The sequence below is a fragment of the Oryx dammah genome, unplaced genomic scaffold, assembly GCF_014754425.2.
Source record: "Oryx dammah isolate SB20612 unplaced genomic scaffold, SCBI_Odam_1.1 HiC_scaffold_2, whole genome shotgun sequence".
Lineage (NCBI taxonomy): Eukaryota > Metazoa > Chordata > Mammalia > Artiodactyla > Bovidae > Oryx > Oryx dammah.
In genome coordinates, this window is record NW_024070186.1 from 171,298,410 (window position 1) to 171,319,641 (window position 21,232).

At 47.9% G+C, this 21,232-nt stretch overlaps 1 protein-coding gene across 4 annotated transcripts in view; it reads right to left on the minus strand.

The window, feature by feature from the left end:
* Positions 1-21,232, minus strand: part of MYH11 (myosin heavy chain 11) — a 129,995-nt gene that overhangs the window by 88,228 nt on the left and 20,535 nt on the right. For all 4 annotated transcript variants that reach the window (XM_040256863.1, XM_040256879.1, XM_040256858.1 and 1 more), the window contains exon 3: positions 14,127-14,283. In XM_040256863.1, coding sequence (XP_040112797.1) covers positions 14,127-14,283 — 157 coding nt within the window. The remainder of the gene's footprint in view (positions 1-14,126; positions 14,284-21,232) is intronic.

The following is a 21,232-nucleotide window of genomic DNA, read 5'->3' on the forward strand; positions in this document are numbered from 1 at the left end:
GCTGCACCAGGTCTTAGTTGCGGCATGCAGGCTCTTACTTGTGGAGTGTGGGGTCTAGTTTTCCTGAGGGAGCCAGTTTCCCTGACCAGGGATCGAACCTGGGCCCCCTGCATTGGGAGCTCCTAGTTTTAGCCACTGGACCAGCAGGGACGTCGGTGTAGCTGTTTTAACATACCCTGAGAGGCACGATATCCCAGCAGCTGTGGTGGCCACTGAGCTGCATGGAGAAGGATGTGTAGGAATCCCCAGGGGAGAAGCCACCAAGGAGGCGGCTCAGGCCCACCTCAGGGCCGGGAAAGGGCACAGCAGCAGAGAGGAGATGGCCAGCGGACCCGCATCCCAGCATCCCGCGCGCGGGTTAAGCCCCGCCCCGCGCCCCCAGCCTGGAGACCACCGGGTGTCACACTCCAGCTGCGGACACGGCGGTGTCCCCTCCATCCCCTGGGCCTCGGGGTCTGGCCTTGGATGAGCAGGTGTGCGGGGAGTTCTCCAAGGACCGAGAGGGCTCTCCGCCGCCTCCCCCGCAGCAGGCCTGAGACTCCCAGGAGACTCCCAGCTCCCCGCAGACCAGCTATTTCGGCCTGATCCCAACACCAGTTCTTGGTTTCTGGCTGGGGAAGCCAGAGGCCGGCGGCCTAACCATAAAAGGAGAAAACCCAGCTGGGTCTGAGCGAGGCCTGGGCTGGCTGGTTCCCTCCCGCCTTCTGGTGCCAGGGTACGTGGGATCAGGCGAGAGGGGGGTGTCCAAGCCCTGTCTCCCGCGGGGTCACCGCTCCCCCTGACCTCCAGGCCCCGGGGAGTGTGGCCTGGCCTCCACCGAGCGCAGAAAGGTGGATCCCCACGAATGCCTGCCACCCTCTAAGGTAGACGCTGAAAGTTCCAGACAGCCTCACCCCCACCTGGAGCTGACGGCCCACGCCCTGCCCCTGCCCTGCTGGGCACCACGCTCTCCAGGCACCGTCGGAATAAGCCCACACAAGCACCAGGGCAGGTGCCATCCTTGTTGGGACAAGTGAGGAAACAAAGGCACAGAGAAGTTGGCGCGTGCGCAGAGCCAGGATTCCAGCCCAGCTCAAAAGCAACGCCCTGTGTACACGCTGCTATATTTAAAATGGGTAACCAACAAGGACCTACTGTATAGCACGTGGAACTCTACCAGGTGTTATGTGTCAGCCTGGATGGGAGCTAGGGGTTTAGGGAGAATGGATACATGTATATGTATGGCTGGGAACCTTATCTGTTCACCTCATGCTATCACAACATTGTTAATGGGCTATACCCTAATACAAAATAAAAAGTTTAAAAAATAAATAGCACCCCAGAGAAAAAAAGCAATGCCCTAAACCTCTGCTCTGTAGGTCCAGGCCTTCCTCTCTCCACCCTCCTGCCCCAGCAGCACGGGAAGGAAAATTCTGGGTGAGCTGAGGTACTCTTGAGAACTTGTGCTGGACCCCAGCAGGACTCTTCCAGATGCCCATGAGGCAGATCTGGCCAGTGAAGGGGGTGTGGGCTCATGACCAAGTATTCTGCCAGTGGTCTCCTGGGTCTTGGCTCCAGCCTCCAGTCTCTGCATCCTTCTCTCCACTCCAGCCCCACAGCCTCCTGCATCTCATAAACTCCTTTGAGCTCACATGTTACTTCTCAAGGAGGCCTCCCTGTCCTCCCAGCTTAAGGAGATCCCAGGGTCTCCTGCCCTCCCCCATAGCACATGTATTTGTGGTTTGATTTGATTAATATCTGCACCCCTCAGTAGACTGTGCCCTCCACAACAGTTCCCCCACAGTGGGGCCTCAATCAACACTTTTGGACAAAAAAAAAGGGAAGGGGGAGCCAGATATTCTCTGAGGCTGGGAAGACACAGTGGGAAGGCCAGAGCAATCAGACTCCAAGAGTAACAAGCTGCCACTAAGTGTCAGTCAGAGCTCCCCAAGTCCACTCCCCTCAGCATATCTGCTTTCCAACTCAATATTTACTGGTTATTAAAAATATAATAATAATTCTCCTTAGCTCTCTCCCATCTGTGTGAGACACCATGGGCCATCCATAAAACATGTATCAGAATCAGATGATCCTTCTTCTTCATTTCCTGCCAAAGAACGTGATCTTGTGATAGCTCAGAGGGCTGGCCAGACGGGGCCAGATAGATGGAGCCGCCAGCATTCCTCACCCCGCCAGGCCAGATGCTAAGCTGAGAGCAGAGGCAAAGTCTCTGCGAGGCAGAGAGGCAACCGGTCCCCTCCCTGGGGCGGGAGGGGTGAGTTGGGAGTGTTACAGGAACACAGTCTCTGCAGCAAAATGTCTGGGAAATTACTTCTGGGCTCCACTTCTTGGGCAACTCTGAGCATCATCTTCCTTACCAAGAAGACAGGGATTAAAACCCTGCACTTTCCAAGGATGTGAAAAAGATGCAGGGAGATTGGACCCACAAAGAGCTTAAAAAGGGCCCAAGACCCATTCCAAAGCTCAATAACAGGAAATTATTGTTAACTTTATTATCATCACTGCTCCATCATCTCCATCCTCCACAGCAGTGAGCTTGTGAAGTTATAGATGGAGGCGGGTCTGACTCAGGAGAACAGGCTATCAAGTTCAACGCTTTCTAAGTATAAGGCCTAAGCCAGTCTCTTAGCTGGCGGCTCCATCTGTCCAGCTCTGTCTGGTTGGCCCTCTGAGTTATCACGAGCAGCCTCAGTTTCCTCATCTGTTAAAGGGGGCTGACAGCACTACATTACTTAACATACCATACTGCCTCAGAGGGAAGATAAAACGCATCCAGTGAGGGGCTTCCCTGGAGGTCCAGTGGTTAAGAGTCCACCCATCCAATGCAGGGCCAAGGTTTGATTCCTGGCTGGGGAACTAAGATCCCACATGTCATAGGGCATGGCCAAAAAATTAAATACAAAACAAACTATTGGCTTAAAAAAATCTTTTTAAAAATAAAAAGTGCTTCCAGCGTGGCTGAAGGAGATATCGCCAGGTTTGACATTCAGCTCTGCAGCCAAGCGCCTCAGCGTTCTGAGCCTCAGCGTCTTCAGTCTGTCACATGGAAAGTCTGTCCTACAGGGGAGCGGCGAGAGCCAAGGGGCGCAGGATCTACGGGGCAGCGAGCTCAGTGCACACAGATGCCCTTCCTGTCTCTACTGAGATACAGAACCTCCGGTTGAGCACGGGCCAGCCCCCTAAGGCCTGCTGACCCGGACAGAAGGTTCAGACTGAGTGTGGGAACTTGCAAAGCAGAGAACCGAGTTTGGATCATTCTGCCCACCTCCCCACCCCCACAGACTTCTCCGCAGCTTAAAGAGGGTTCAGCCAAGAGCCTGAGCTGATAAAGGTCTGGCTGTTTTTTTTTTTTTTTTTAATCCCCTTAGAGTGGCTGGTTAGTACTAATTAGGTGTGGACAGAACACATTCAGTGACAGGTCCCGATGGCTCCTCTCATCCTCAGAGTGAAATCTCACCTGCCTTTCACACCCTCCCCCACCCCAGGGACCCACAGAGAAGAGGCTGGAGATTCAAACTGGCTTTTGTCAGGAAAGCTTTGCTGATGTTTTCCCCACACTCATCATGCTATAATTTGCTGAAGTCACTCACGCCAGCTTCTCAAGTGCTGAGCCCTCAACGCTAACCCTCTGAGATGGCAGGAGACAGCCCTACAGGAGCAAACAGCCTTTAGCAGGGCAGGAGGGGCTGTGAAACAGCTCAGCATCACCTTGGTCCAGCAAGCCTGGGGCTTCAGAGTCTGATAAACCAAGTTCAAATCTGCTCTGACACTCCTGCGTTAAGTTCTTCACCTCCCCGAGCCTCAGTCTCCCCAGGAATAAAATGGGGCTAATAACAGCACCTGCCTCCAGTAGTGGATTGTCTAACCAGTCATGTTTTCCCACAGTAGTCATATATGGATGTGAGAGTTGGGCCATAAAGAAGGCTGAGTGCCAAAGAATTGATAACTTTTGTGCTGTGGTGTTGGAGAAGACTCTTGAGAGTCCCTTGGACTGCAAGGAGGTCAAACCAGTCAGTCCTAAAGGAAATCAATCCTGAATATTCATTAGAAGGACTGATGCTGAAGCTGAAGCTCCTATACTTTGGCCACCTGATGTGAAGAGTTGACTCATTGGAAAAGACTCTGATGCTGGGAGGGATTGGGGGCAGGAGGAGAAGGGGATGACAGAGGATGAGATGGCTGGATGGCATCACCGATTCGGTGGATGTGAGTTTGAATGAATTCTGGGAGTTGGTGATGGACAGGGGGGCCTGGTGTGCTGCAATTCATGGGGTCGCAAAGAGTCGGACACGACTGAGTGACTGAACTGAACAGAACTGAACTGAACTGAAGAACTATCATGGTCAATGTCCTGGGAAAATTTACAACATTGTTGGCTTTCTTTACTTTATAGTTTAGTGTTGTTTTTATTCTGGACACAGGCACCATAATAGTTTCAAGGCTTCATTTTAAAGGTCCTAATCTGATCCCAGGTGGCTCAGTGGTAAAGAATCTGCCTACCAAGGCAGGAGACACAGCTTCAATCCCTGGAAGTGGAAGATCAGGAAGATCCCCTGGAGGAGGAGATGGCAACCGACTCCAGTATTCTTGTCTGGAGAATCCCACGGACAGTGAAGCCTGCTGGGCTACAGTCCACGGGGTTGCAAAGAGTCAGACACGACTTACTGACTAAGCACCAGCACATGGATCTGATCCCGTCTGCCTTGACAGTCTGCAGTGAGGATGAATGGAGAATATTCCTGGAATATTCCTGTGTGCACACAGGAAGCATGCAATAAAAATCCACTACTGGGGCTTCCCTGGTGGTCCAGTGGCTGAGACTCTGAGCTCCCAATGCAGGGGGGCCAGGTTCAATCCCAGGTCAGGGAACTAGATCCCACATGCCTCAACTAAGAGTTGGTATGCTGCAACTAAAGATCCCAAGTGCCACAACTGAGATCCAGCACAGCCAGATAAATAAAGTAAATATTTTTTAAAAAATCCACTATCACCATTATCACATCTTTGGAAAAGAGTGTGAGAGAATTTCCATCAACCCTATTGGGTTGAACACAGGCAGTTAGAGCTCCTCTTTACCTAAACCTCATTAAAATGACAGTAAAGGGGTTTTGAGAGTGAGTGAAAGTGGTTCAGTCATGTCCGACTCTTCACAACCCATGGACTATACAGTCCATGGAATTCTCCAAACCAGAATACTGGAGTAGGTAGCCTTTCTCTTCTCCAGGAGATGTTCCCAACCCAGGGATCAAACCCAGGTCTCCCACATTGCAGGCGGATTCTTTACCAGCTGAGCTGCAAGGGAAGCTGAAGAATACTGGAGTGGGTAGACCATCCCTTCATCCAGGGGATCTTCCTGACCCAGGAATCGACCCAGGGTCTCCTGCATTGCAGGAGGATTCTTTACCAACTGAGCTATGAGGGAAGCTTTATTTGGGGGGCTTCAAAATCACTGAAGATGGTGACTGCAGCCATGAAATTAAAAGATCCTTGCTCCTTGGAGGAAAAGTTATGACTAACCTAGACAGCATATTAAAAAGCAGAGACATTGCTTTGCCAACAAAGGTCTGTCTAGTCAAAGCTATGGTTTTTCCAGTAGTCAGGTATGGATGAGAGAGTTGGACTATAAAGAAAGCTGAGTGGTGAAGAATTGATGCTTTTGAACTGTGGTGTTGGAGAAGACTCTTCAAAGTCCCTTAGACTGCAAGGAGATCAATCCAGTCCATCCTATAGGAAATCAGTCCTGAATATTCATTGGAAGGACTGATGCTGAAGCTGAAACTCCAATCCTTTGGACACCTGATGTGAAGAACTGACTCGTTGGAAAAGACCCTGATGGTGGGAAAGATTGAAGGTGGGAGAAGAAGAGGACAACAGAGGATGAGATGGTTGGATGGCATCACCAACTCAACAGACATGAGGTTGAGCAAGCTCCAGGAGTTGGTGATGGACAGGGAGGCCTGGTGTGCTGCAGTCCATGAGGTCGCAAAGAGTCGGACATGGCTGAGGGACTGAACTGAACTGAACTGAACTGAAAGGGATTTTTCTCAGGCTTTCCACACAGTGCTAGTGGTGAAGAACCTGCCTGCCAGTGCAGGAGACATAAGAGACGTGGGTTTGATCCCTGGGTCTCTAAGATCCCCTGGAGGTGGGCATGGCAACCCACTTCAGTATTCTTGCCTGGAGAATCCCATGGACAGAGGAGCCTGGCGGGCTATATTTACAGGGCCACAAAGAGCCGAACACAACTGAATACACATGCACAAAGAGGTTTTTCAAAAACACATGAAACTGTCCAAAAAAGTGGGAGAGGAGAGAAAAACACAACCTGGGAAACCAGCAAACGGGATGAGTGATGACAGTCCCAGGAGACTAAGCTGGAGGTGGAGAAGCAGAGTCCCCTGCCTCCAGCCCAAACCTCAGTAACCGGCACCCTGGGGCCTCAGGAAGAGGGTGGAGGACAATGAAGCATGAGGACTGGCCGAATGTCTGAGAAGCTGCTAGACACTCCAGATCCCTTCTATACTCCCTGTAGCCAAGTGACTGCCCTCCCCACAGCCCACCAAAGGGGCCAGATCAATTCTCTGGAGAGGGAGAAATAGAAGGCGTCTGTCTTGGGGACACCAGGAACGGCAAGAAGACAACACGCAAGTTTCATCCCATAGTTTGAAACCCTCAGCCTCTTCTCAACTAGATCCTTAAAATGAACGGTTGTTGTTGTTTAGTCATTAAGTTGTGTCTGACCCTTTTGCGATGCTATGGACTGTAGCCTGCCAGACTTCTCTGTCCATGGGATTTTCCAGGCAAGAATACTGGAGTGAGCTGTCATTTCCTCCTCCAGGGGATCTTCCTGACCCAGGGATCGAACCCATGTCTCCTGTGTCCCCTGCACTGGCAGGCAGGTTTTTACCGCTCAGCCACCAGGGAAGAAGCCCCAGAATGATAGTAGACAGATCTTTACCCTTGAAGCAGAAGACTGTACAAGACTTCTCTGAAGAATTTCACTAGCCCAAGAAAAAAGACTGAAAGATACACTAGGAGTCACCCGATGGAGCAGCCCAGCCTCACCAGCAAGCTCCTCCTGCAAACACGAAGCTGCCATCAGTCTTTTGGTGCCCATGCATTAAAGCATCCCAGATGAATGGACAGTGAATCATCAGGCATTGGAAGAAAGTCACTAACAAGACAAATATAAATTAAAACAAATAAGTAAGAAAATATGCCTATTGGAGGTAACAGGGGCCTACATGTGGAGAAGTACCCTCTAAGAAAAGGAATGTGCACGGAAAAAGAATGTGATAAGAAAGAAACATTCAGGAAACAAAACAAAGTTCTTGGAAACTTTTTTTTGGAATGATAGTAGTAATTGAAAACTCAGTGGAGGATTTATAAGATAAAGTTGAGGTAACTGCCTAAAAAATAAAAAAGACAAGAGAAAGAGATGAAAATTATTTTTAAAAAAACCCTGAGAATTCCGGTATAGAAATAAGAAAACATCTAGAAAAAACAGAACAGAGAATACAAAGAAAAAGAAATCATTAAAGACATAATTCAAAAAAATTTCCCAGAATGTAAGGATAGGAATTTATAGACTATGAGGATCTACTCAAGTCTCCAGCACAATGAGTAAAAACAGACCCACACCAAAGCCAATCATGAACAGGGAGATAAAGATTAAAAAAAAAAAAAAACTTCCAGAGAAGGAGGAAGGAGGAAAAAAAAAAAAAGTTCACATACAAAGGATCAAGAATAAGAACAACTTTTATCTTCCCCAAAATGAAACTGAATCTCAAAGTTAATGAAGCAATGCCTTAAAAATTTGGAAAGAAAATTATTTCTTGCTTAAAAATGTAAACCCACATACTTTGGCTCAGATGGTAAAGAATCTGTCTATGATACAGGGAACCTGGATTCGATCCCTGAGTTGGGAAGATCTCCTGGAGAAGGAAATGGCAACCCCCTCCAGTATTCTTGCCCCTCCAATATTCTTGCCTGGAGAATTTTCCATGGACAGAGGAGCCTGAGGTTGCAAAGAGTTGGACATGACTGAGTAACTAACACTTTCATTTCACTTTCACAGTGAGTGAGTGAAATCGCTCAGTCGTGTCCGATTCTTTGCAACCCCATGGACTGTAGCCTAACCAGGTTCCTCCATCCATGGGATTTTCCAGGCAAGAATACTGGAGTGGATTGCCATTTCCTTCTCCAGGAGATCTTCCCAACCCAGAGATTGAACCCAGGTCTCCCGCATTGTAGACAGACGCCAGGGTGTATCAGCTACTGGTCACCAGAGGGTATCCAGGGCAGGTCAAAAGACTCCAGTAGCAATCACTTCCAAAAAGAAGCTATAAATAGGATCTTGAACACATAGCTTATTTATAAGACACATTATAAGAAGATTAACACATTTAGAAAGAGAATTTGTGGTAGAATTAGTGATTAAGTACATAGATATCCAAGTTGGGGGGTGGGGAAAGGCAATTACTAACTCCAGGGGAAAGAATAATTTGTATAGGAAAAGGCATCACAAGACAGTGCAGAGCTCAGCTGTGAATGGAATCTACACAGTCATGATAATGTAAACTCAATATAAAACTACATTGGGAGCTTATATGATGGGGCATGGTTGTGTGTGTGTTGGGAGGAGGCCGGAGGACAAAGCAAGGGGATGACTGAGTGAAATGCTCATGTTCCATGGTGAAAAGTCAATAAGTAATGCCTAAAACTGAGGGAGAAATTTAAAATATGAGTAATATAGTCAAGTCTCTTGGAGATTACAGTGTTAAACATCCAAAATTCAGTTAAGAGTTGATAATGGTTATCCCTGGAGAAGGGGAAATTAGAGAAGCAACCAAGGAGTGATGCTTTTCTTAACAAGCCTCAAGGAATTGTCTAAATCATCTTCATCTACATCTTCAATAAAGATGAAAGCTAAAAGTGTGAGAAAGGAGTAAGGAATCACTTTAGGCGTATAATACTCTAGCAGCATGCAGAACAGTCCATACGGAATGTTACTATTTGTGGGGAAAACCTGGGAAGAGAGAAATGGACGCGTATCTTCAGACATGTGCAGAAAATATCTCTAGGAGAGTATCTAAGAATATCTAATAAACTAGAATCATAACCCCACGGTTATCTCTGGGGAGGCAGACTAGGAGCCTTGGGCACAAGGGTTGAAAGGGAGAATGGTCAGCTTTTGAATTTGAATCCATCATCTCTCCCCAAACAAAAAAACATTGGGAAATGTAAAAAGTAAATATGATATCATTTACACGTACACATATATAAGACATATTTTAAATGCTGACTTCTCTCACTGTCTCCTCTCTACTGGGGCCTGGCTTCCTTTGGGGAGGGGCTTGTGAATGAATTATGTCTTAGAAATCCCCTCCCATATCCCCAACTCCCCTGTTACTATTCTCAGCCAGAATGGGGACCCCCCGCCCCGTTCCCCGCGGAGTGAGTCAGGAAGGCTTTGGTAACTCCCCACCCGTCTTGGACAACCCACCCCACCCATCCTGACCCTGGTCAGTGCTTTTCTTTTTTAAAAAAGTTTTTAATTTTAGAAACTTTTTTTTTTTGGCTGGGCTGAGCAGCATGCAGGATCTTAGTTCCCTGGCTAGGGAATCGAACCTGTACTCCCTGCAGTAGAAGCATGGAGTCTTCATCCCTGGACCACCAGAAAAAAGCCCCTGGTTTTTTTCTTTCAACAACTCTGAGAGCTCTTCCTTCATTCATTGCAAATATTAACTGAGCAGTTACTCCATACCAGGCACCAGCAAATATGCCAGAGATTCCATGATGAGCAGGGAGACAAGCATGGCGTCTGTGGGTTTCATGGAGTTTAGGGGGGCCTCGGGAACTTAAGAGTCCATGTGACAAATTTTAAACATTTCGTGTTCAGTGAATGCGTTCTCCACTCCTTCCCAATCCTATCTCTTCACACGCCATCCTGTTTCACAAAGGACTTGAAGAGGAAGACATAGCTACTGACTTCATACCTCCAACAAGATAGAAGGTTCAGCGTGATCCCAGCCAAGTGACTGGACAGCCTGGGTCAGCAACATTCACCAACAGAGTCACAAACTGGGCCCACACGATCCTTCACAAAAACCAAATTCTCACTTTATAAAGAAAAAAGAAAGATTTTTCCTAAGCTTCTATTTTTTCTCCTCGATTTTTTTTTTTTTTTGGAGATTTTTTTCATTGGAGTTTGTCATCAACTCATTTGCCAGAAAGTACCAGGTAAGGCCAAGACAAATGCATACGTAGCAGCTATTGATTAATCTTTAATCTAAAAAGAGCTTATCGCTTATGGATCTGTGTGCTTATGGATGGCATTTTTCTCTTGAGGTTTAAAATTTCTAGGTAACTTTATATTTCACTTTATAATTGTGTGTTAACATACAGAGCCTAAGAGGAATGAAATGTATTTGCCCTGGGGTCCCTGTACGGAGTATAACACTGCCCCATGGATGGGAAGTTGTCTAGGGAGGCAGAAGTTATCACAACACAAAAATATTCTTCAAAGAGTCAAGTATTTGGGAAACCAGATCCCACTAAAGCATCTTTCTCTAGTCTGCATCACTGCTGTCCTCTAATTTAAAGCCTTCCCCTTGCCAGCTATTGGGTGTCAACATCCACTGTCTTGACACAAACACAAAACAAAGCGGCAGCTCTGCAAAACTGCCTGTTTCCTGGAAGGTGCGGTGTCACACAATGGTGACGTTCGGAAGGCAACCAAAAACGTCAGATCACTTCCCAACCAAACATTAAGGAGTCATCAGGAAAGATAACACAACAAGGACTTTGAGAGACTGTGCTAAATACCAAAGAAGCCAAAGCCCTTGGCAAAAGTGGTGATTTCTCCAATAAGTCTGTAAAAATTATCTTCTTATCCCGTGCTGCAGAAATCAAGCATGGCATGAAGAATGGTGCCTTATGCTCTTCCATGATTCTGTTCAAAAAGAAGTTAAGGCAAGAACACCCAACTCTGAATTAATTTTATGCTCTTTCTAAGAATTAGCACATCTAGTTGCAACCACCAAATTCCTATTGCATGTAAAATAAATAAGCCTGTGTTCATAATTTGCAATGTCATTTTTTAAGCCCATCAAAGCCTCTTCCCCCTTAATCTACATGCCCATTTTAAGTAAATCTTTTCTGGAGCCAATTATTTTCAGATAGTCATAACCTCCTTCATTTCACGCCATCCAGCTCAGTTACTGTATGAAAAGTTATATAGACAAACATTAATGGTGATAGGATTATGGGTGCTAGTATATTCTCTTTTGCTTAAATATATGTTTCAATTTTTCCTAGAATGGAATATATAAGATAGAAGTTTTTTGTTGTACTTAGTCACTCAATCATGTCCAACTCTTTGCGACCCTTTAGATTGTAGTTCGCCAGGCAATTCTGTCCATAGAATTTTTTTTCAGGCAAGAATACTGGAGTGGGTTGCCATCTCCTTCTCCAGGGGATCTTTCCAACCCAGAGATAGAAACCGCATTTCCTGTGTCTCCTGCATTGCAGGCAGATTCTTTCCTGCGGAGCTATCAGGGAAACTCTAAGTTTCTTAAAGTTACACGTATAAATTTTAAGAGCACTATGACAACGTTTACCTGTCATTCCCCCTTCCCCTTTTCCTGGTATTCAGACTAAATGTGCTTAGTAGGGGCTCCCTTAGGCTTCCCTGTTGGCTCAGTGGTAAAGAATATGCCTGCCAATGCAGGAGATGTCAGTTCGATCTCTGGGTCAGGAAGCTCCCCTGGAGAAAGAAATGGCAACCCCCTCCAGTGTTCCTGCCTGGGAAACCCCATGGACAGAGGAGCCCGGCAGGCTACAGTCCATGGGGTTGCAAAAGGGTCAGACATGACTTAGCAGCTAAACAACAACAAAAAAGCTCCCTCAGCTCCAGAAAAGAGCTAGGAATAGTCCAAACCAATCATAAATGTTCCAGTTCTCTTTGCCAATGATTGGTTTAGAGGTTTGCATGTGATCAAGACATAACAGATATAAGGGATGGCTGCTAAGTTTCTGGAAAGGTTTTCTTCTCTCATAAAAAAAGAGACGTGGGGAAAAAAACTAACCCTTCACTTCCTTCATGCTTTTGGATGTTATCACATGAGGACGTGATGTCTGGAGCTATGGTTGCCATCTTGTGATGATGAGGAAGCAGCCAAGAAAATCCCAAAAAAGTCTGTTTTTGAGCTGTTAAATTAACCGAGCCTGAAATCATCAACATCCAGACTACTTGTTATATGAGGCAATAAATTCCTGTTGTTTAAGCCATTTTAATTGATTGCTATGCTTCTTGTAACCAAAAGCACCCCAAATTATATGAACACTGTAACTTTGTGATGTTCAGCTTTCCAAAGAGGTGTGTGAACCACCATCATATACTCTTCCATCAAGAGAGACTACAAAGGATTTTTTTTTTTTTTCATAAAAGCACATACCTAACTCCAAGAGTCATCACTTTATAAGCTAGGATTATATCTCCCGCAATCTTCTTTGCAAGGCTCCATATTCTGGTCTTTGGAAATGATGGTAATACCCATCTGGAGGGGTCCAGTTTGAATCATACTTGTGTGGCGTGGCTAACCCTGTCAGTAATTTGGGGAACTTCTACCTGAACCTTGAGGTGGGGAGTAATATGTCCTAGGTACACCTGCCGTCAGGAGCTTCCAGAACTGGGGTCCTTTCAATTCTCAACACAACATTCTTGGAGGAAGCTATTCCAGGGTCAAGCACAGGAGCCAGGCAGTAAACTCAAACAAGTGCACCAGGCCAGGGAACTGGAGAACCCATATGTCCTTTTGAGGGGCTGACGGTGGGATCACATGTTGCCAGATGTTCCAATTCTTTCAAGATAACCTAGAAATTGGACTTTTTGTGTACAATCTCCACATTTTTAAAAGTTGGCAGCTAATTAAAGTATCCTTAAAACTCCATGTGGACCAAAACCCAAACTTATCTGAGGGCTGGATCCAGCCTACCAGCTGCCGGCTTATCACCTCTAGGCTCTTCATACCTAAAAATCACATAACAACTGTGCACAGCTTTAAAACTGCCAAAGCTCTTTCCTGTTGCCCTTTCTCAAGTGTAAGGACAGAAGAACTCCTGTATCTGAAGGCCAGATCCATTTATAGGAGGAGGTATTCTATTTATGGGAGGAAGCATGAGAGAACTTTCTAGAACTATTTCCCATCTTGGTCTGGGTGGTGATTATGACTGTGAACGTGAACATGAACGTGAAGTCGCTCAGTCGTGTCCGACTCATTGCGACCCCATGGACTGTAGCCTACCAGGCTCCTCTGTCCATGGGATTTTCCAGGCAATAGTACTGGAGTGGACTGCCATTTCCTTCTCCAAGGGATCTTCCCAACCCAGGGATCAAACCCGGATCTCCTGCATTGTAGACAGACACTTTACCGTCTGAGCCACCAGGGAAGTCAATTACAACTGTAGACATGTAAAAATTAATTTTAGACTGGACACTGAATTTGTGTACTTTTTGCATTCTCCTGTATGTATGTTCTACCACAGTAGAAGTTATTAATGATAGTAATAATACTACATAAATGTGGAGGTAATATGCAAAGGTCTTCAGTGTGGGAAAGCCTGCTTTACCATCTGTACAACACGCTGCAAGATGGATCCGCTCACTCCCTTTTCACAGATGAGGAAACTGAGGCTGGAGAGGAAAAGACATTTGCACACGATCCCACAGGATGTGTGTGACAGCTGGCTGCAAATTCAGATCTGGTTGGCTCAGCGCCAGGACCGTTCCCCACCTGCTTCCCTTCCAACGTGACAGCATCCTGCCATCTTCCAGATAGCTGGCCCACCCAGGCCTCGGGCAACCAGGGGTCAGCGAGCCCATGCCTGTATTTGCCCAAGCTATCTGCCCTCCCTCCTCTCCCAGACTGCACACGCATCTGTTCTGCTTGTTTTTTCCCTTTTTCAGTCACAGCCCTCCTGTTACCCAGCTCCGCCTGCCAAACCCCACATTCTTGGCGAGAACTGCAGGCAGGCAGGACAGGAGGGGCCTGGTGAGTGGCTATAAGCAGCCCGGGTGGGCTCCTTGGAGGAGGAGAAGCTCTGTGCCTCTGCAGGCGGCTTACCTTGTAGCATGCTCCGGTAGGCCGTGTCGGCGATGGCGTAGATGTGGGGTGGCATCTCGTGCCGCTTCTTGCCCTTGTACATCTCAATGATCTTCTCTGAGTAGATGGGCAGCTGCTTGTAGGGGTTCACCACCACGCAGAAGAGGCCTGAGTATGTCTACGAAAGAGAGAACCGAGCTGACTTCAGGTACCCAGCAGGGGCAGAGCTCTGACATCCAGCCTGTGACCACCCACTACAGCCTGCATGGTCTGAGCGCCACTGTGTGCATTTTCTCACTTCATTCTCATAGAGGCAGCCTTGAACATATGTGCTCAGAGTCCCATTTTAGAGATGGGGAAACTGAGGCTTGGGGCTTCACAGATGGCGCCAGTGGTAAAGAATCCAATGCAGGAGACACAGAAGACACCAGTTCAATCCCGGGTCAGAAAGATTCCCTGGAGGAGGAAATGGCAACCCACTCCAGGATTCTTGCCTGGAGAATCCCATGGGCAGAGGAGCCTCATGGGCTACAGTCCATGTGGCCACAAAGAGACATGACTGAGCAACTGGGCACACACACACAAACTAAGGCTCAGTGTCCTGGTGGGAATCTCTGGCATCACTGACTCCACGTACAGGGGAGAGGAGCAAGGGGTGAGCTTGGACTTCTAGGACACCGTTCATAACTGTAGTTTTAAATGGTGCTGGGTTCAGACCCGTGGGCCACTCCCAATCACTGTCACTTCATCTCCCTGAGCCTCACAGGCTTAAATAACACTTACAATTTCTTGAGCACCTACTATGCACCAGCCACTAAGCTAAGTACTTCACAGGCATCTTCTTTAATCCTCTCATTCAACCTCTGACAGGGATACTATAATTTCCCCATGGCCCATTTGACAGATGAGAAAACTGAGGCTCAGTAAAGTTCTCACCAAGTCACGCAGCTGCTGGGAAATTCAGAACTAAAATTATGACTTCTTACCCCAGAGCTCATACTCTCCTTGACCATGAAAAAGGACAGAGTCCCTCATCTGTAAAGTGGGGATAAACACAGCTGTCTTTAAATAGGCATGGTACTCGCACATTACAATATGGATAAACCTTGAAAACATTACACTAAATGAAAGAAGTCAGACACAGAAGGTCACGTATCACACGGTTCCGCTTATATGAACAGGTAAATCCATAGAGTCAGAAAATAGGTCTCTGGTTTCCAGGGACTGGAGAGACAGGGGAATGAGAGTGACTGCTAGCTGGAATGGGTTTCTTTGAGGGGTCTATAAAAATGTTCTGGAACTAGATAGCAGTGGGAGTAAGACTACACTGCGAATGTATTAAGGCCACTTGCTTCCTTCAAACTGATTAATATCGTGAATTGGTTATATTGGATTTTATCACAATTTTTTAAAAAGTTGGCAGTTCCTGGGGGTCCAGGGGTTAGGACCTTCCACTGCTAGGGGCCCCGGTTTAATCCCTGGTCCAGGAATTAAGATTCAGCAAACTGCACAGCAAGCCCCCAAAAATTAATTAGTTAAAAAAAAAATCATCCTGCCCTACCAAGTGCAGAGGAACGTCTGAAAATGATCAGAACAAGGAAGGGGCATGAAGATGCTCGCACGCCCCGCCGTGCTGTGGGCGGAGGAGGCGTGGTCCTGGTTACTACTGTTCTTTACTGTATCCTGGCCTTTCCCATGAGCTGAGCTCAGAGCCCAGGAGACAGGCGCCAACCTGTCCCAGAGGAACTGCTTTCCCAAACGATAGCATCAGTGCTGCCCAAGGCTCTGGTGGGCAAGACGAAGCATGTCTTCCCTCCAGCTCCCCCAAGAAGTGACTAAAGGAGGAGGAGCAGAAAGTCCGTCCCTGGGTCACACTCACAGCCCGGCAAACACCGGGGAGGTTCAGCGCCTCGATCAAAGCCACCCAGCACTGAGCCCCACTCGGCCCATGTGAGGCGTGGGCACTGTCCATCAGCTGTGGGCCTATTCCTGTCCTACAGAAACAACTGATCATCCGGGCATTCTGTCGCTCATTCATTCATGCATTCCACGTGTGAGGCTCTGAGGTTATAGGGCAAGACAAAACACACAGGCACCTGCCCACAAAGGGCTTTCAGTCTCGGCAGCAGCTGGTTGGCGAGTGAGGGACTCCCCCACGGGGCTCCATCTGCTGCTGCTGCTGCTGCTGCTGCTGAGTCGCTTCAGTCGTGTCCGACTCGGTGCAACCCCACAGACGACAGCCCACCAGGCTCCCCCGTCCCTGGGACTCTCCAGGCAAGAACACTGGAGTGGGTTGCCATTTCCTTCTCCAATGCATGAAAGTGAAAAGTGAAAGTGAAGTCGCTCAGTCATGTCCGACTCTGTGCGACTCCATGGACTGCAGCCCACCAGGCTCCTCTGTCCATGGGATTTTCCAGGCAAGAGTACTGGAGTGGGGTGCCATTGCCTTCTCCGTCCATCTGTTAAGGGGCGATGATGATGAGAGTTGATCCGGGGTGAGGGGAAAATGCTCTTTCTGAAAAGGAACAGGACTGGGGGTGGGGGAGGTGAGAGGGAGGCAGTAATCTTCCAGGTTTCCACAAGTCCTATCTAAACATCCATCGGCCACTTATCGAGCACCAACTGTATACCAGGTCTGTGTTAGATGCTGGAAACAAATAAATCGATGATCATTCTTGCTCTCAAAAAGCCCCCTTCGAAAAGGAGATGAGGATGTTCAAAACAGGATCATAAGAACAAGGACAGAGCCCCATGGATTATGGGAGCAAGGAAGAGAGGTCCCTAACCCACGAGGAGGGGGCGGTGCTCAAGAAACTTCAGCAGGAGGTACTCCCTGCACTGAGACTTAAGAGATAAGGTGCTAACAAGTTCAGGGACACAGTAGGTGCTCACTAAATGCCTGCTAAATGAATGCCTGAGGGGTCAGTTAATTATAAAGCTTCCCTGGAGCAGGGACAGCGCTGCCTTCATCTCTGTGACCCAGGGCCTGGTACTGGGCTGCACACAGTAGGTGCTCAGTAGACATTCGTTGAACATGTGGCAAAGCTGTTCCAGGGCAAGGCCTGTGTGTTTCCTGTTCCTCTGTGTCCTGGTCCACAGCTCAGGGCCTCCATGGAGTAAGAGCCCAAGAATGGTTGATCGTTTGAACGAAAGTCAACCCCGCCCTTCCTCCTCTTTAGGCCTGAACTCCACCTCCAGCTCTTCCCAGGCTGTGCCCACTGCAACCACCATGTCCTTTTTAGAACGTGTCATTTATAACCCAAATCACTCCCTCCAAAGAACTAGGGCCAGTGAAGTGTAGTGGTTAAGAGTACAGAATTGACTACTGAGGACTTATTTGTAACTTTCATTCTGCTGCTTCTTGTCTGTGTGACCCTGTGTAAGTTTCTTTTTCTCTCTGAGCCTCGATTATCCTCATCTGCAAAATGGGCAGGTGTAATAGCCACTCCGTTATCGGTTCTCTATGAGAGAGCTCTCGGGGAGCATTTAGCACAGTGCCTGGTGTGTAACAAGGACTCAGTAACTATTAGTGACCATCCAGTGCTCCCTTTGTTTCATGATGATGAAAACTTTGCCATCTTGGAAACTTCACACGTAATAGTCCCTCTCCTTGGAACACTTCCCCCTGAGCTTCTCAGAGCCATTTGCATCTGCTCTTTCCGGGCTCAGCTTAAATGTCACCTCTTAGACTGTAAGCTGCACACTATCATATCTCCAGCCCTTAGCACGGGGCCAGGCACATGGCAGACACTCAGTAAATATTTGCTGAATAAAAGAATGAAAGAAGGAGGAGGGAAGAGAGGGAGGGTGGGGGAAGAAGAGAGGGATGGAGGAAGGAAGGAAGAGAGGCAGGTGTGGCTTTCCCAATCAGCTTCCGAAGGAGAAATATTACCTTCCCCCTGTTTGCCTAGGGCACCACCTGGTGCGATGTACACAGCAAGCACTTAATCCATGCTTCCAGGAAGATCTGAATCTCTGTCTAGTTCAGCACATCTTTCCAGGGCACCATGTCCCAACAGAAAGGACTGGGTAGATGGCAGCACACCCCACACAAAGGCTGGGCTTCAGAATCTAGGGGTTCAGCCTCCACTGTTCCAGCCTGGTTGCTCTCACCTGACGCAGCCCTCCTGCGCTTGGCTGTTTCTGCCGCCCCATCCCCACAAGCCCCTTCCGAGCTGGTCAAATTCAGAGGTTTTCAACTTTCCCTGCCTCCCATGTCCCAGCGGCCTCTCAGGGCCCTGTGCCACCAGCCGGTCCCAGCTGCAGGCCTAGGGTTTCCCTCTTGTGACCGTATTAGGAAGCGACTTCACTTTTTCCCTAACGCTTTATATGGTCAGCCGTGGAGCCCTGAGCTTCCCAAGGCCTCCGGCAGAAATGAGGAACAGTGGGGGAAGGTGGAAGAGAAGCAGGCTTTAAGTCACAGAGGCCCAGGAGGAACCTCAGACTTGCCCTCTCTACTTGTGTGGCCTGAACCTCGTCCTCCCCGTCTATATAACGGTGGGCAGGTTGCAGTGCAGTCTCATGGCTTTCTGAACATCCTAGAGACAGACCTGGCCCACCAAGAATGTGATCTGCTACAGCCTTGATGTTAATGGCAAAAAAAAAAAAAAAAAAATAGAAACAACCTAAATATCCACCAATGGGAGACCAGTTCAATAATTATGGCACACTGCCCTTAAAAAGAATACATACATATATAAATTTACATATAGGGAATTCCCTGGTGGTCCAGTGGTTAGGACCCATGCTTCTACTGCAGGGAGCTCAGGTTTGATCCCTGGATGGGGAACTAAGATCCAGCAAGCTGGGCAGTGCGGCCAACACACACACATACACACACACACACACACACACACATGTGTATATATATATATACACACACACATATTTTGGGCTTCCCAGGTGGTTCACTTTTCACTTTCATGCTTTGGAGAAGGACATGGCAACCCACTCCAGTGTTCTTCCCTGGAGAATCCCAGGGACGGGGGAGCCTGGTGGGCTGCCATCTATGGGGTCACATAGAGTTGGACACGACTGAGGTGACTTAGCAGCAGCAGCAGCAGGTGGTTCAGTGGTAAAGAATCTGCCTGACAATGCAGGAGACAAGAGATGTGGGTTCGCTCCTCCTGGCTTTGGAAGACTCCCAGGAGGAGGAAATGGCAGTCCACTCCAGTATTCTTGCCATGGACAGAGAAGCCTGGTAGGCTACTGTTCATGGGGTCACAAAGAGTCGTACACGACTGAGAACGTATGCACGCATATATATATATATATATATATATATATATATATCTACATGTATTGGCCTCTATATGTATAAAATATTAGGGCTTCCCAGGTGGCACTACTGGTAAAGAACCTGTCTGCCAATGCGGGAGGCAGAGGAGACATGGGTATAAAATATTGCTGGAAGACTTATAAGGAACGGGTGACCATGGTTTCCATAAGGAGGGGAACCAGAAGATGAGGAAATGGGGATAAAAGGAAAAGCTCTAAAATACCCTTATATACTATTCAGTATTTTATTTAATATTTGCATGTGTTATCTATTCAAAAAATGTTTTAAGTCTGAGTGAATAGATAGTTATGAACAGACACAAGAAAAAGCCACAAATAAATAAGAAATCTCCCACTTTCACCTCCCCCAGCCACTGGCAACACCATTCTTTTCTGATTCTCTGAGTTTGGCTGTTTTAGATTCTCCTGTAAATGGAATCCTGCAGGATTTTCCCCTCTCTGGCTGGCTATTTTCACTCAGCATAACATCCTCCAGGTTCAACCATGCTGTTGCAAATGGCAGGATTTCCTTCTGCTTTAAAGCAGAGTTATTATATTGTACGCTGTATTTACCACCTTTCCTTCATCCATTCTGGGCTTCCCTGGTGGCTCAGATGGTAAAGTATTTGCCTGCAATGCAAGAGACTGGGCTTCAATTTCTGAGTCAGAAAGATCCTCTGGGGAAGGGAATGGCTACTCACTGCAATATTCTTGCCTGGAGAATTCCACTGATAGAAGAGCCTGGTGGGCTATAGTCCATGAGGTTGCAAAGAGTTGGACACGACTGAGCGACTAACCCACTTCATCCATTCGTCACATTCATTCCTGTAGAATCCATGTTACATATCTGCAGCTCAGATGTACCTTATCTTCCTCCTCTCAATTATCAAGAAGCTTCAGGCCAAGGGCGGGGCCCTGTGACTCTCAGCACCCCATAGAGAAGGAAGAGGGGATCAGCAACACTTAACAGTCCTGATCCTGTCCCTTCTCAGGTAAGTCACATCACCTCTCTGCCTTGGTCACCTCGTGTGCTGGGGGGGAAGTGAGCTTCGCCCTCACTAGAGAGAGCTGGGAACGACTTGGGACAGCAGCCAGTACAGGCATGGCCCACATCTTCACTGAGTGCCCTCTGCCTGAAACCCTTGTCCCATCTCCCAGCCCAAGACCAGGGATGGAGCCATGAAAAATCCCAGGCAGAGAGAACCCAGCCAACGACAACATCCAGAAGAGCAAGGGAGTGCTGTACCAGGAATCAGAGCCACATGGGGGCCCCACACGTGTCATCAATGAGCTGGGGCAGCTCAGGCAGGAACCTGCATCTTGAGACAGAGGATGGACGTGTGGCCCTAGTGGGGGAAGGGGAGATCGGACGAAGGGTCAGAGCAGCACTGACACACTTTATACACTACCGTGTGTAAAACAGCTAGTGGGATGCTGCTGTACGGCACAGGGGCCTCAGGGGGCTCAGGGCTCTGTGATGACCTAGAGGGGTGGGATGGGGGTGGTGGCATGGAGGCTCAAGAGGGAGGGGACATATGCATACACAGAGCTGATTCTCGCTGTTGTACAGCAGCAACTAACAACACTGTAAAGCAATTGTCCTCCAATTTAAAAAACAAACAAAATAACCTGCATCTTTAAGGCTTCTATCTCTTCTAGACCCAAGGGGATGAGACGTCTGCCAGGACTAAGCAGAAAGTGCCTTGTTTGAGATGACTTTCAGGATGGAAGGGAACATTCTCTTCGTTACTGGGGGCAAAGTCAGGCATGGTCAGCTGCCTGAGCTTCATCTGCCATACGCCTGTAACAAGGGCCATGCCTTCTGCCATCATGCGCTGGGTGAATAACTT